The sequence below is a fragment of the Perca fluviatilis genome, chromosome 9 (genome assembly GCF_010015445.1).
Source record: "Perca fluviatilis chromosome 9, GENO_Pfluv_1.0, whole genome shotgun sequence".
NCBI lineage: Eukaryota > Metazoa > Chordata > Actinopteri > Perciformes > Percidae > Perca > Perca fluviatilis.
The window spans coordinates 16,301,129-16,318,204 of record NC_053120.1 but is presented as its reverse complement, the minus strand read 5'-3'; the positions used below and the strand labels follow the sequence as shown (position 1 = coordinate 16,318,204).

At 39.3% G+C, this 17,076-nt stretch overlaps 1 protein-coding gene across 1 annotated transcript; it reads right to left on the bottom strand.

Moving 5' to 3' along the window:
- Nucleotides 1-706: 706 nt before the first annotated feature.
- Nucleotides 707-16,282, bottom strand: uhrf1 (ubiquitin-like with PHD and ring finger domains 1). The gene is made up of 17 exons (XM_039812009.1): nucleotides 16,137-16,282; nucleotides 13,817-13,979; nucleotides 13,122-13,385; nucleotides 12,253-12,407; nucleotides 9,813-10,028; nucleotides 8,382-8,497; nucleotides 7,986-8,172; nucleotides 7,198-7,321; nucleotides 6,740-6,847; nucleotides 6,491-6,595; nucleotides 6,231-6,337; nucleotides 5,945-6,107; nucleotides 5,557-5,694; nucleotides 4,822-4,924; nucleotides 2,285-2,433; nucleotides 1,504-1,602; nucleotides 707-950 (listed from the first exon to the last, which is right to left on the bottom strand). The coding sequence occupies exons 2-17, from the start codon at nucleotides 13,967-13,969 to the stop codon at nucleotides 804-806; spliced, it is 2,334 nt and encodes a 777-aa protein (XP_039667943.1). The 5' UTR covers nucleotides 13,970-13,979; nucleotides 16,137-16,282; the 3' UTR covers nucleotides 707-803.
- Nucleotides 16,283-17,076: the final 794 nt, after the last annotated feature.

Below are 17,076 nucleotides of genomic sequence, written 5' to 3'. Positions count from 1 at the left end.
CAACTCATAGTGCACCTTCAAGGAACCAATACACAAGTTAGAAAATCCAACCACATTTGATGACAGCGTTCCCAAACAAGACACTTCCTTTCAGACTGCTGAAAAGCAGAAAATACAAAAACTTTAACTGGTTCAGTTTGTGCTTGTAGTTCAGGCCTTATCCACATTTTATGAAGCAGCTGTGTTCACTTTTCATGTTAGAGCAATTTCAATTATCTGATCATGTCAGGACAAACAAAAGGGTCACATTTGGAAGTCTGTCCAGACTTATGTGAATGTAAACCAATTAATACCCCTGGCTACGTTCTCAGATTTCTTTTAAAATTGCACCAAAAATGACGACGAACCACAGCCAAACGAACGGCAGACTATATAAGACCAGTTTCAAATATTAGCCTTGTACAAAAGAATCTCCAAACAAGTTAAACGGCTAAACCAATTTGGACTTAACCTTCTCCTAAGGAGTGCTAAACATGGAGGGATTTAGTTGAAGGTAACAAACATTTCACAATATGGATAACATTAGCATTAGTTAATGGAACAAAAATGAAACCCAGGGAAGTAAAATCACGGTGTAAGGTATTAACGGAGTAATGGGTAAGTTACAAATTAAAATGCATCGTTAACTACACATCATGGCAGATCCAAGATTAAGAATTGGGCATTGAAGTCCACAAAAAAATTGTAGTTTTATAATCATAAAAAATATATTAAGAGAAATTGATTCTTTATTGCCTCTACTGAAAATTCCCCTTACAGTTTACATTGCGTTTCCTTCAGGGCTGAGTAGGCAGAACCAATGATCATCGCCCACTGCTGTACCCTGGGAAAAACTGATTTAGAATATCCTGCAGGGATTGGTTGACGGTCATGGAGTAGTTTTTGCCCAGGTCGTGCCTGCAGGCCGGGCAGGTGTACACATCTGCCCGGAAGGACCGCTGAAGGCATTCCTGAGGTAGAAAGAAACAACAGCTTTCACTTTCTGGCACTCTTTTTTTTTTTTTTTTTTCAATAAAGTGTCACAGTTTAACAGGTTGTATTGTTAAATATCAATTGGTAAACTTAAGACTCACTTTGTCGTAACCTTTAGGTAGTGGTTTCCTGCATTTCCCAGAACACCATTTGTTTCAGAAACATTTGGTGGGTGAAAGGTAGAGGGGGTGTCTATAGATCTAAAGCTACCATGACATTTAAGATTTCATTTCAACACCACCACTACTGCAACATAAGATAATGGCATCTTTTAGGTCATACATCAAACATCAACAACATCCTTCAACGCTTCAGAAGAGGTATGGTTGAGTAACTGCATATCAAAATGTCATTCAAAAAGCAAGATGTTCCAATGTTTTCCCTGCTCCCTGTATTTTAAAGATGTAAATGCATCCAAGTGTGATGTATTGCCAAGGTAGTGTATCCATGGAGTCTTGTTTACATCTTTTTACACCTGATATTAAGTTGTCATTTGGGATCCCAAAATGTGGGACAATGATAGTTTCTTACCCTGCAGACATTGTGTTGGCACTCTGTGGTGATGGGCTGATAGACCACTTCTTGGCAGCAAATGCAGAGGAAAACTTCTTCAACTTTGTTTAAGAATTTCTGCAGAAACAAAAACGTGCGTTAATACGTTACAAAACTGCCCCATCACTAGCAGGAGGTTTAAAGCAGTTCTCAGCTGTTTTTTTGTACCGACAGACCCAACCTTTTGCCATTTCCTCAAGTGTGAGACTATCATCATTTGCAGAACTGACACCAACAAGCTCCTCCGTAAACAGTTGCTTGTAAATTAAACACCCATCTAGAGAAAACTAGACTGTGGTTTCAAGAAGCAGCAAACATCAGCACTGACAAAGCTCCACCTAACAGTCACGAACCAAACGTCACAAAAGCTATTTTAGTTCAACAATGCATCCACTGTAAGCACAGATTTGTTGTCAATAGAACTTTTGAGATTTCTTATCATTACCAGAACCATGCGATGCTGGCAACATATTTATTTCCAAGGTAAATATGTTTCTTTTTTTCCAATTAAATTCACACCAATCTCTATCAATTCAATATAATGCATTAAGTGTTGCTTGTATTAAATAAGTTATGCTGGGGCTTCTATTTAACTTATCACACATTAACTCATCACCACAAATCATTATTGCCTCACTGTCACAGAATGTCTCAATGTCTTCGTTCTTCCCACCCATATGCATGACAGTTTCTCCCCAAATACAGCTTTCGCTTTCAGAAACCCTACTGGTGACTTAACCAAATGCACAGCAATGCTCACCGGTCCAAGTGAGAGCGACTCCATGGCTTCATCCCACAGCTTCTTGTTTGGCTTGTCATTCTTGATGAGGGCTTTCTGCCCCTGGGTAAGCTTGTACACTTCTACCTTTATTTTCTTAGGAGTCTTGGCTGGTGAGGTCTTGGAGGAATCTGACAGAAAGAAACACATTTTAAATTCACTACGGAGTATAAAAGGTGGCCGTTGTACCAATATTAATATTAGTCGATATCGTGATATGAGACTTGATATTTTTTAAGATTTGACATAAGTGTTGATTTTAAAGGCTGCATTACAGTAAAGTGATGTCATTTTCTGAACTGACCAGACTGTTCTAGCTGTTCAATTATTTGCCTTTACCCACTTAGTTCTTATATCCACATTACAGATTTATTAAAAAACCTCATTGTGTATATATTTTGTGAAAGCACCAATTGGCAAACCTACAATATCACCGCAATATCAATATGGAGGTATTTGGTAAAAAATATTGTGATATTTGATTCTTTCCATATCGCCCACCTCTAGTTTCTACACAGGAAAAAAGAAAACCACAACATGCAGTAATTTGCCACCTGCATCCGGAAATCATGATCACTCCTACTTTCTGTATGCCACCATGATACTGCCCACCAATGCAGGCTCTAATTTGCAGCAGTCTTGTATGAACTGCTGTTGAATACTAGGTAAAAGTAAAAACTAGGGATGTGATTTAACTGTTTAACTGACAATAAGAATTCTGACTGATTAATACTAGGGATGGGCAATCTAGACGATATGCAATAGAAATGATACAAAATTGGCCTACGATAGAGATTTTAATTATATTCGCGATAATTCATGTTGAAGTTTAGAGCCACGAGCTGCAACGCGCCATCGTCATCTTGAGTAATAATGACTAAAAGCGAAACAAGGAGCTGGTGAAAAAGACCGGTGCAACATCCATTATTTGGACAACATCCATTATTTGGACTTTGTTTGGATTTAAGCCGCTACAACGGAGCTGTGGTCGAGCCGTACCACGGAGCCTTTCACCAGCCTGACCATTCACTCTATAACGGACGATTGGAATCTTTGCAGCCGGTGTTTGCAGACGTTGTACTTCCCTGCTGAACATACAGCCGTGTGTGCAGCGGCGGAGTGGGACCAAAAAACGTTACCGGGACGTTTACAGCCCCTGCCGTACAGGTTGAGCAGAGGCTGCACCGTTTGACCAGCAGGCAGCGGCGCCAGGCCGCCGGATGGTGTTGCAAACAACTTGCAATGTATAACTATTATCAGACCGGCCCACCGGAAAAAGTCTGTCCGTCTGTCTGTTAAAATTAGTTACATATAAGGCTGCAGGTAAGAAACTTTGTTTGAAATATGTTTTTATTTAAAGTATCTGTGCATCTTTGCCTAATACTGAAAGTATTTTCAGTACAGTGTCTGTTCCTTAACTAAACAGACACCAGTTTTTCCTGTTCTCTGCATCTTGGGTGGCATTTAAGAACCAAGGACTTAAACTTACTAAGTGTAGTGCCTTTTAGAATGGTTTGCACTAAAGAGAAGACACCCAATACTTTAAGCTTTTTCTTTGTCAAAGTCTCTGCAACTAGTGTACTTGAATTTTATTCATCTGCAACATTATGTTGTATAATTACAGTTTTGAACAATAAATGTTCTCAAAACTACATACGTTTCTTTCTCTTTAAAAAAAATAAATAAAATACATTTAGCAGTTTGGTTTTCCTTAGGGTCTATGTAACCTGGTCTGAAATGGTTCCATTATAATTTATATATCGCAATATATATCGTTATCGCAAGAGGCTGCAATGTATATCGCAATATGGATTTTAGGCCATATCGCCCATCCCTAATTAATACTATCCATAAAAACAATACACAAATAAATTAAAAGTGATTAAAAACTTTGTATGCATTATAAAAGAAACAAAAAAGCTATACAATCTATTTCTTAACTGCACTAGCAAGTGGCATGTTGCCGGACTGTGCTCACAGAGAGCTACGTGACACATGCCCCTATATCAGGGGTGTCAAACTCAAATTCACTAAGGGCCGCACGTGAAAATAAGAATCACATCAAGTGCCAGACATGTTTAGTTTATCCACATGCTTTAATTTAATTGAAAAAGTCAAAAACTAGACTGGCCAAAATTTATTGTGAACCTAAATTGATATGCAGGCCGAAACAAAATCTGCAAGGGGCCGGATTTGGCCCGCGGGCCTTGAGTTTGACGCATGTGCCCTATATCGACTAGGACTGGCAGATTAAACCGGCCATCCTGCACACAGAGAACAGCAGGCAGACACACCGCTGACAAACTCGCAGGTAGATGCGGTGGAGACGGGCTCGAGCATTTACTCCGGACAGCTACAGACTAGCGTGTGTCCCAGGCAAGTGGCTTTGTGTGTCCACAACAATACACACAACATTGTTGGTGGATGGTTATTGATCGGTTAACAATGGTCAGCTATCAGTCTGAAAAAATTATTTAATTAGCGTCCCTGGTAAAAACACCAACACCCACAGAACTTACCGCTGCCCTGAGATTTTCTCTTCCTCTTTGCCTTGCTCGGTGTCGCCTCCTCCTCCTCCACTTCATTTTTGTTCTCTTTCTCCTTCTGATAGCCAGCAGGATACTGGAACAAGATTTAGTCCATTTAATTGAAGTTATGCTACTGCTAGTAATCAGCTCATGTTTGCATGCTTATTAAAATTTACCATGTAACAACAACAACAACATGAACATGCTAAATATGAGTGTATATAATGTTTGGTGCAATGTTGACAAACCATGCTAACATTAGCATGCTAGCCCAAGTTTAAACATTTGTTGTACATCTTCATTGGGACATTTTTATCTAGGTATTTTTATACTTCAATCTAATTACACTGAGTTCAGGATCTGGTTGTAAAAACAAGGCAATCGTTTTATTTATTTCAATTTATTTTTTCCTTCCTAATTCTCAAGAAAAATGCACATTTCACATTTAAGTATATAATACCCTTATCATATGCTAACCATAGTACTGTCAGTTTATAGTCAGTGAAAATCATATTAAAAGTATTGAGTTTTCATTTTTATAGATCAAACAACTAATCGAGAAAATAGGACTGATTAATCAACTATGACAATCGTTAGTTGCAGCCCTAGAATCCAACCAATTAACTGGGAGCTGATCATATGCTAACACCTTTGCGAACAAAGAACGGCGACCGTTTGTATACAGAAGCCTTCTTGGTATAATGTAGTCTGAACGACCATCTCTACCTGCATGGTGAGACCGAGCTTCTTGATGCGTTCCTTGCCCTCTCTGGTCCATGGTGCCGGCTCATCATCATCACGCCTCAGCAGATACCGCCAAACCAAGAAACCAGACTTGCCCTTGGCTGGCCAGTACTTCACCACCTGAAGGAAGTCAGTGTAACAACGTTAAACAAATAGATGCTCAAAGTCACAAGATTATTTATCAAACATGAGTCCAATCCATTCTATTCATTGGTTTCAACAGATCTTTGCAGCTGAATTATTTAATTAATCAACGAAAGTAGTTAATTGTCACAGCCCAAGATTAATAGTCCGTAATGCTGTTGTGCGTATCAGCCAGTTTGACAACTCCAAAAAGGAGACAGAAAAATGTCTGGAGTTCCCCCCTCACCTTATATATGCCATCATATCGGTTTCCTTCCTCGGGGGAGTATTTACTGTGCTTGCGACCCTTGCAGCTGCGCACAACTCTAACTGGTTTGCCTTCCTTCCAGTTCTTGGCCTCCGCTCCGTTTTTGTCGTTGACGGGGATGTTGCAGTTGAGAGCCACCGCCCTAGTGAGAACCAGAGTAAACTATTTAATAATAATAATAATATGAAGCAAAAAAACGACAATTCAGAAATCCTGTTTATTAAAAAAGGAAGTTATAATAATGTTATGTCCTTTAGCATCGTACCGGTTCATGTGGGTAAGTGTCTGATCACACGACTGCTCAGCAGTCCTCTTGTTTCCAGAAAGATCTCGCCCTCCAGAGCCAGTGTAAGTGAACTCATTACCATCATCCTACAATGCAAGACCCATCACAAATATTACACACATTAAGACTACAAAAAGGTTTGGCAGCAGATTTTAGACAACAGAAACATATGGGTTTCATATCATAACAACTTAAGCCCCTTTATTTGACCAACATAAAAAAAAAGGAAAAACGCATACCACGTCATCCTCATATCCTCCTGCCAGGACCAGAGAGTAGGCACCATCATTACTCCTGCCGTGAATCCCAGCTACATGAGGCCTGTGGACACCAGATTCACTGACCTAGAAAAGTAAAAAAGAATCCAAACATTATTGGTGGCCACTGGAACAAATGACCACAAAACCTTGGAATTGTTTATACTCCACGTATGTTACAACAGTTTCTTTTAACAGTATTAATTCAACTCTTCAGTTGTGCGGACTGACCTGCACTCTAAACTTCCACAGGGACCCGACGGGAATGCTGGGGATTGGGCCGTAGTGGTTGGACGGGACGATGGTGCACTGCTTGGTTCGACCAACACAGGCCATTCCCTGGGAGGGGAGGGGGGGAGTAAATGGTTTGTTTAGCATCAAGTATAGCAACACAGTTACACAGCTACTGAGCATGTAAGCCGTAAGCTCATTTCTCACAACATACTGCATGTACTGTAACCAGTGCCAAAACAAAATAATTTTGACAAAATCATGGTGGTATAAAATATTCATTGTGCATCATTTCAACAATGATAACCTAAACTATGTTTTTCATCCTTTTAAAACTGTGATATAGTTACTGGTGCCCCACGCCTAGAAGTGACTTATCCAAAATTATTATTTTAAGTATCTAAAAAAATAAAAACTATTTTTTGCACATCTGAATAAGATTCGCTGTCAGCACTCACCTTGCCCCAGTCCCTCTGGCTGGAGGAGCTAGCAGAAGCCATCTTGGCTTTCTTCTTGCTCTCCTTCAGCTTCTCTCCGGCCAACACAACTTCACTGGCGTCAGTACGGCAACCTGGGCAATACCTGAGATATGGGGAGTAAAAGGTCAACTCCAGCACAATCTAACAATGACAAGTGATGACCAAAAGGCTGAGCGACGGTTGATTTCTGAGTAACAGTGTTTAGACTCAGCAAACAGCTGACACTTAACCAATTACAACTACAGCGGCACAAAACAACTACGACCAAAGCTCTGAAGCACTTGAAGATCTTAGAATGCAGTATCTGCAATAACTACTGGGTTTATATAAACATTTGAGAACATTCAGTTTTTGACGTAATAGAACCAACTAGACTGTATAAAAGAAGTGGACGAAGCCATATACAAAATAAACACCCTGCTGTTTTGAAGACTTTAAACTAGCGATTGAAGAGCATAAACTCGTTAGGAAAATCTTGTCATTTTCTCAGACTTCTATACAAGACTTCTTTAGCCATCCTGGCCAAAAGACAAAATACAGGTTTCATGCACTTGCACTGGCTTCACTTTCAGGACCAGAGGTCCACTTGGAAGCAACAGCATTATCATTTAGGCCAATATTGATTGCATTTGAAAAATCCCTTTACAAATACAGGTGAGAATTGCCACAAGATTGCTCTTTAATCATCAACATGACCTAACTTTAAATGTCAGGATATCTAAATGTATGAATGTCAAGTGTGGAGTTCTGCATATGATCCTACTGACCAGTCCTCGTCGTCCGGGATGGAAGTGAGCGGAGGGTTCAGGCAGTAAATGTGATAGGCCATGTCACATTCGTCACACAGCAACTGTTTGTCAGGGTCCTGCTTGATGCCACAGATATGGCAGTTGCACCACTGACATTTTTTCTTGGGATCATCCTTACAGTGCTTGCACTCAGGCCCATTTGATCCTGGAGAATACAGACATTTCACCATGTTGTACATTCCATTTCATTATACAGCATTTTCAATCAGGTGGGGCAAGTTTCACATGCGCCAATTGACATCAAATGTTTACACAGACACGAATCTAAATCCTGATGATTCACAAGTCAGTCCTCACAATGTCAATAGCAAACACACACCTTCAAAATTTAAACATTTCCATCTTTTAACCTACTTTTCAATGGACTCTCAGATCCAGCTGGGGTGTCACCCAGAGAACCAGGCTCTTCGATTTTGTAGATTTCAGTCAGGAACATGATCCGGCAATCATTAAGAGAGTCACCAGCATCACTGCAAACAAAGAAACTAACTGTCAAAGTGCCCTGCATGGTAGCAATATAGTATTACATTCTACTGCTTACAATATTATATATGAAGCACTTGAAAAGTTTAGAACAGCAGCAAAAATTTTTTTAGCAGTGATAATAGATAACTACAGACAGAAATGCAGTTTGAGCTTCAAAGCTTCGGTGCTTTAACAGAGAATATTCGAAGCTTCAGTGGCAGTGGCATAGAAAACCAACACTTTTAATTGCACTTGAAGGCAGCTTTTGGAAAAATAGAGAATATAAAATGTGACAAGGCAAGAGATGAAGCGACTGTTTCGTTGTTGCAGGACAGGTTTTATTTATTTTTTTTACATTTGTGGGGTTAAACTTTTTTACAGTTAACGTTACGAGATTCGCAGGCCCCGACGCAACAGTCTGATCGCTTAACGTCACAAAATTGTCCACAGCAGGTTGACGTCGGGTTGTTTTTCTCCTAAAGCTGATTCAGACTTTGAATGAATGCTCGGCCAGCGCCTCATCGATTGGCATCATGCACGGCCGTAACCAACGTGTTTCTACGTTTACCTTCATCAAATCGCCTGAAAACGACACCAGCCTGCTACAGTACAACCACACAGACCTCTACACACATCAGAATGCTCGCTTGTAACTACACATTTCTCCATTCTTGGCCGAGAAGGACAACAAAGCGTTGCATTAATTAGCCAGCGGCTAGTGGAGATTTAGCAAGCAGCTTAATCCCAACAAAACACCACAGTAAATTTCAGCATGCATGCACGTTTAAAAAAAATAAATAAATAAATAAATTATTCAAATCCCAAAACTGAAGATTGAATACCTATCGAACGAATATTTGTATTAGAGGTTTTCCGATACCAGTATCGCCTCCGATACTGCCTAAAACGCTGGTATCGGTATGTACTGAGGTTATGCACCGATCGATACCACGTAATAAAGCCCTAAAGAAAATCTACGTTAAAAGTAGTTTATTTGTTCTTTTTCCGTTATAACTGACTGTCAAACTGGATAATAAAAGAGTTCTGTGGCATTCATTGTTTGTAGTTCTTCATGTTTCACAAAGAGTTTAACCTGAGCCAGACAGACAACAAAAATATAAATCATATCACATCCATACAGGGATAGTAGTATACAGTTGTTAAAACATAAAATATATGACACACTGGTATCGGATCGGTACTCTGTATTGGCCGATACACAAGTTAAGGTATCAGAATCTTTAATTAAAAAATTCCCCTTACTTTATGTGCTAATACAAAATGCACTAAGTACAACTTTGCATGCAACGAAGACCTTACCCAAGGATAATCTTGGCGTAGATCTCTCGCACGGTGCGCGTCTCCCTCTTCCTCTGGATCTCGGCGTCGTACCAGTAGCCACGCTCCTTGGGGTCGTCTGGGTTGTAGTTGACCATAACAACCATACCTGCCTCCAGTTGGTGCCACTGGTACACCGTACGGGCCCGCGGGCGAACATCCTTAGCCAGCAACTGAATCACCCCGTTCTCTGGGTAGCTGCGATAGTAAATGTGATACCAGATCAGTTTTCCGTTTGAAAGCAAGCCACACACCACAACAGGTGCTTCCTACACAGTGCTGCATGGGAGTGTAGCTAAATGTATAAAAGTATGTTTGAATGGTGTGGATCAACTGCTAGTGCAGCAGGCTTGAACAACTACACCACACAAATGAATGCTACTGTTATGTCTATACACTTTACACTAAAGTTATATTTTAGTGTCAATTTAAGTCCCACAAATTGCCTTGTCTAGTAAGCATTCAACTCTCTGAATCAGATATTGTGCCATTCCATGAGGATCCGTCATCATAATCCTTTTATGTGAAGCAGCAGCAGCAGGAACCATTTAACATTAGTAGTAGATTAACAGCATCTTGTTTCAATTCAGCCAATAAAGTGCAGAAGTTATGTTGCTTTGCTTAACTGGTTAAACGGGTTTGGTGGTTCAAATTGTTGCTGTGCCTTTTAAATTGACTATGCTTCTATCCAGCAATATCTTTATTTACATATGTACACAGTATATGACAGGAGAGAAAATTGTGGCCCGTCTTCCTGAACAAGATTAGTATTATAGCGAGGGGGTGCAACGATAATAGGGATCGACCGATTTGAATGACTTTCTTGAGCAGATATTTGGAGCAGATACTGCTTTTGCTCCCTCAATTTACATCATAAAAACGTAAACCCTGCCACACTGGATTTGTTTTCAGAATCTGCTCTGCCATTTCTTTAGAAATAATAAACAAAAACACAGATCAGTGTCACTTCTGCAATCATCTTACATTCATATCACCCAAATTATGTGTGCAATGTGCATCATATGGATGGGTGCACTGCATATGGTTAACTGTACAACACAGCCTTGATGATGCATTGCTTGCTGACATATTAGACAGATAATCAGATCATCACAAAATGTCCTTTGTCAACACATTTAAATAATTTAAGAAAACAAACCTGAAAAGTAGCCATTGAAATAAAGTGCTTGATTTGTAATTTAAGACTTAAGAATTTAAGATTAAGCCTGCCAGGCTTCCAGCACTCTGCTAGTGGGGGAGGGGCAGTTCATGGTCTGCACATGAACTGCAGCGTCTCCAGCAACACAGAGCTGCCTGTGGACGCATGTCTGTAAATAATGCCGAGAAAAGAAAAAAAGAAAAAATAACTAATCGGCAAACGCAGCAGCCACGTAAAAAAGCAAATATTGTCTATCACTAAACGATACATCAATCTGGAAGGATGTACAGTACAGGCCAAAAGTTTGGACACACCTTCTCATTCAATGCGTTTCCTTTTTATTTTCATGACCATTTACATTGTAGATTCTCACTGAAGGCATCAAAACTATGAATGAACACATATGGAATTATGTACTTAAAAAAAAAAGTGTGAAATAACTGAACATGTCTTATATTTTAGATTCTTCAAAGTAGCCACCCTTTGCTTTGTTATTAAGGGAAAAATTCCACTAATTAACCCTGACAAAGCACACCTGTGAAGTGAAAACCATTTCAGGTGACTACCTCATGAAGCTCATTGAGAGAACACCAAGGGTTTGCAGAGTTACCAAAAAAGCAAAGGGTGACTACTTTGAGGAATCTAAAATATAAGACGTTTCAGTTATTTCACACTTTTTTGTTAAGTACATAATTCCATATGTGTTCATTCATAGTTTTGATGCCTTCAGTGAGAATCTACAATGTAAATAGTCATGAAAATAAAAGAAACACATTGAATGAGAAGGTGTGTCCAAACTTTTGGCCTGTACTGTACATCGATTCAATGATCAGCAATCCAATATCATCGATTCAATGTAAAAATGTCTATATACATCTTTATGAAGCACCTTTTTTGGAAATTCACACTTTTATACATTTTTCTCATTTGAACGTCTGGAAGAGATCAGTAATAAAAATGGTCAAAATCAGATATTTTAGTTGCTTTTTGTTAGTTATACATTTAACTGATTGTGTTAACTAGGCATATATCGTCTCATATCAATCGCAGGTCCCTGAATTACATCAGAATCGTATCGGGGCCGACATTGTGATATTGATTCTTTGGACAGCGATATAATAATATCGTATTGTGATAAAACTTGGGATTTGGAACTTCTGAATAACCTCCAGAGCAGGTTAGTCTGGTTATTTATTGCTTGTATCAGTTATAATGTTCAGTTGTGTGCTTTAGCTTTGAATGTTCATGATCATGGACTCTTACTCTTCGTATTTAACATGGTACAGTATCTCGTCCTCTGCTGGCTGTGCCTCAGCAGCCTCTTCTTTAGGCGTCTTTGTTGTCTTAGTAACATTCACGATCTGGGCCTCAAACCAGGCACCCATGTTCAAGTCCCTTGCATCCACCAACTCATTGGTCTTCAAACACACAGAAAAGAAAAAGGTTAGCAAGATCTTCCGAGACATTTTAAAAGCTGTAGTGATTGTTTTCAGTGCATTTATTAACACCAAACACGTACTGTAAATGGGCCACCAAAAAAATATCCTTACATACACAAAATGTCAATGCATGATGTTCATTGTGAGATAAACAATTATCTGGAGGTTTCACAGGACAACTACAGGTTTTAGAGGCAGCAAGGCAAACCACTTCTTATAATCAACCCAAAATGAAACCTGTCCAAAAGCATGAGAAATGTCTTAGATGCAGTCCGGCTCCATTTGGTCCACATGTGTAATTTGACCATGCTGGATGACCTCTTCCCCAACTGAGCTGAACGCAGGTGCTACACTAGGGCCGTGCAATTAATCGAAATGTAATCGTGATTATGATTTCGGCTCCTAAATGATCACAAAAACAGAATAATCGAGAAAAACAATTGTTTAGCTCATTACGTTTTGCAAGTAAACTTATTTTTTCTTGTGTTCTGAATGAAAAAAATAGTTTCAATAGGAAAAATATTAAGGCAAATTTCAGTTATGATTTTTTTTTACTGTTGATTTTACTGTTGATTTTACAGCTGTTAACCACCTATCCCAAACAGAAATAATCGATTTTCCTCTTCACCACAAAAGCAACCTGTAAACACTAAACACTTAATTTATTCCCAACAACAAACTTTAAAAACACACCTTGTAAAATCCGAAGCCCGGGTCGATGAGCTCTGTGGTGTTTGTCTGGGCAGAGGTGCTGGCGGTCTGAACCTCTACCTCACCGTGAGTTGAGCTCTTGTCAGACTCACTCTGGGTTGAGCCACAGCCAGAATCAGAGTCGGAGAGCTCGGCTTCTTTGTCCTTGCTTTTGGCGACTTCAACAGTTGGAATCTGTCTAACAAGCAGCTGCACTATGTCATTTAGACCCACGTTGTAGTCAAATATGGTATGACCGTCCTCCATCTGATGTAAAACAAATATACAACTAAATTAAAAAGGAGAAAAGCAGCACTTTCTATTGTTTGTTTCAGTGGTTCCTCATTTTTCCTGCTGATGTCTGCACACTCATGAGATAGGTTTTCATAATAGGAATTTTAAATTAGTATTCATCACGCTTTTAATGTCATGTTTTATGCAGTTTTTTTTTTCATTAGGAACTTTAAAGCAGAAATACAGAACCATCGCCTATATCCCTCATGCTGAAAATGTTACCTGAGATTGAATAAACAACAAGAATAAAAAAAAAATAATTACTTGTAACAACTATGTTAAAGAGGCAGCTAGTTTTTAAATGCTAGAGAGAAGCTTTTAGAGACTTTACTTACTGGGACACAATTACCACCTAAAAGCATCAAGACACACCTCTGAACTAAATTTTAACCATGCTGCCTCACCTGCTTGCCACGGTAGAAAAGCCTCTGCTTCTCTGGCTCCACCTTGAAGAGCTCCGTGATTTTGAGACGCAGCTCATCCACCTTGGTGAGTTTGGACAGGGAATCCACCCGGTGGGTTTCCTTCCCATCCATCGTGCGCACTTGAATCCACATTGCAGCTGCCCTGTGTCAACAGCCACACCATGACCCATTATAGCCACAATAATTACTGCAATTATTTTTACTAGATGCTGGGTAAGTAATCTTGTACTTTAACTAGTCTTGTTTAATGGATCAGTTGATAGACTTCAGCTGACATCAGTGATCAAAAGCAAACCAGTTTTGTTAAACTTCCATACCAAACCATCTGAGCACCATTTGCTATTTCTTTGTATAAATAACATTGTATGGCACACGGCTATGGCCTTGTCTAAATCAGACTTGACTGTTTGGTCGGTGCATTAACCTTAAATGTTGGTTTCGGCATTTTCTGCTAGAAGCAACACAGTGGTGCACAACGTTTTAAAAGGTCAATTAGTTTTGCAAAGCAAAACAAGCTTTTGTTTTGTCTATTAGTATGTATTAACAAAACATTAATAATACCCGCAATTACTGATGGGCTTGACTAAGATTTTAACCAAAACACTGTATGTATTAGCATGCAATATATGCATGCAGATTTCATCTGATCATTTCAAAGTTTTAAAATGATCAATTTTGGGATAACCTTTCATTCTGTTGGCTTTTACTCCTTATGCGCGGCAGCGTTCATTTTTACATTACTGTGTGTTGGTTTTTGTATTCCTACCCATGTCAAAGACACCTTGTGTGTCTTTGTCATCGTTTTTGACATAGGGAACCCTTTTCATAGATCTCTATTTCTGTCTTATCTGTCTGTCTCTTATGTTATCGTTTTTTGTTTGGTATCATATTTCTGCATTTCATATTGTAATTTTGTTCTACTTTATTCATTTGTTTTATATTTGTGTGTAAAAAAAACTTTGCATCTGTTTTAAAGACTGCTAGGCCTATAAATAGAGTTTTACTAACTGTTAATGGACCATTAAGGTTAACTGACTGTGAGCCTCCAACGTAACTACCAAGCCCTTGTTCCCACCGAGTTGGCCAAATGTAAAATTAATCTTTCCCTCCTCGTTTTAGCCTTCAATCAACACAAGGCCAGCATTTGTTACTCCATTGATTCTTGCTTTTCGAAAGCTCTGCGTGGACATTGTCAAAGCATATCGTTCCTGCCAATCCCGACATAAAAAATGTTATGCAGTTTTGTTTAAGGACTAAATCAAATAATGAAATAAATGTTTCTCAGCAACGGATATATATTAATCAATATGATTATGCCAGTCTTTCGTCCGTGTATTGTGCTGCTGTCAGCACTGGGCTGTCACTTCAACAGAGTATGAGAAAGGGAGGGAACAAGCTGATTTAAATACAGTGCGGGAAACTGTGGTGCAGGCCACTCCCAGTTCTTTTAAAAGCAAGCGCACATCCGGACGGGAGGGAGCGCTAGTGGCAAACAATGTGCCTTCGCTCTCTGACAATAAAACACACCGAAATACTACCTAATATGCAGTTTGGAATCTATTATTGTAATATTGAATCGCTAATTTGCCCCCATAAACCGCGCTTCGTTCATACTAACTGCTCGGCGTTCACTTTTGCGCTCTCAGCTGAGGTGTTGTTCGCTCGGCTGGCTCGAAATAAACCAAGACCAGTGAACAAAACACGAGTCGAAAACAAACTACTTCCTCACACATAAGACGCGTTATTTCACAGACACCATTCACTTTTTTTCTAAATACATACGGAAAACGTGGGCCAATTCATCACCAGCCAACACGGAAAAACAGGAAAATAACCGCTCCGTTTGAGGTTAGCGTTATTTGTTTTGCTTCGTAGGAAGTGGCAAAGCTAGTTGTAATTTCACCACGAGTTACACATGATGTGGCTGTACAAGCTACAGATAAACAATACAAGATAAGTGCATCACCCACCCATCAATGCTTAACGTAACGTTAACAGCAAACCACGTTACAACTTATTGTTAAGAGAGCTTTCAACTAGTAACGGTAACGTTTTGTTATCAAAAAGAAATCAGAGTACATTCAACAGCACGAAAACTGTCCCGGTGACTAATTATTTTGATTCATTTTAAATTGCACATTCAGCTGGCTAGAGAACTTGGTGTAGTAACGTTAGCCCAAACAGAAACGAGGTAGGACTTTGTCAAGTTAGCTAACCATGGTGAGCTAGCTACTGAGTGAAGATATCAATGAGGACAATTTTAAAAGTTATGAGAACATGAAGAAAAAAACTTCTTTACCTGTTTGTTCGTGTGAAGTGAAAAAACAAGAAATTTACGTTTACGGAGTAACGCGCACGTTTTCTCCAAATAACTTCTGTGTGAGATTTACAAGACCAACTCTCTAACGTTATGGCTTGTTGGAGACTGATCAATGAGTTATTCTTCAAGACTTTGATATCCCGCCTGCTCTAAAAATACAGCCTCGCTATTGGCTGATGGCCTCTAAGCAAATGGAGCTCATTGGGTAGAACAGCTGTCGATCTGGAATGTGACTGGAGCTTAGCCTCAGCGCGCGAAACGACATTCTCGTGGGTGCAGCTCGCCTCCGGATATTTATCGCGAGATTATGGAGCGCCACCGGTAACCGGAGAGACAGATGGTGGTTCTGGTAAACAACCTCACTGGTGAGGCTGTGTCTGAAGGATGACTGCTTCTTAATTTGGTTACACAATGAGTTTCCTTCTTCAAAATAATTAAGTTATTAAAAATGATAACTTAATAATTCTGTTTAATTAATGATGTGCAATTGCCTCCCCTTCAGTTTGGCGGGAGCTGAAAGTATTTTTAAGACAACTCAGTTCGAATTAGAGTCTGAGTGAGAGGAGGATCTGTATTTGGGTACATAGGAGGGACACATACAAAAAAATCACAATTGCTCTGTTGGTGCATGTCATGCTGATTTCAAAGGCTATCCTCCACTTGGTGTGCACACAAATTAATTTCCTAAAGCCTCTGTAAAACAATTTCCCAAGAGAAGTATCACTTTACTCATGAGTCCTGCCAAGGCAAACATAGATAAACCTACAAGTCTATGACAGAGTTCTGGAAAAAGTCTTTATTACTTTTGTATTAAAATAAGTCTAAAATAAAATACTGTGTGGCTGCTACAACATTAAAAGTTACTAAATATTGCAATAATGTAAGTACACGCCATATCAATGTTGTGAAACACAAAAAG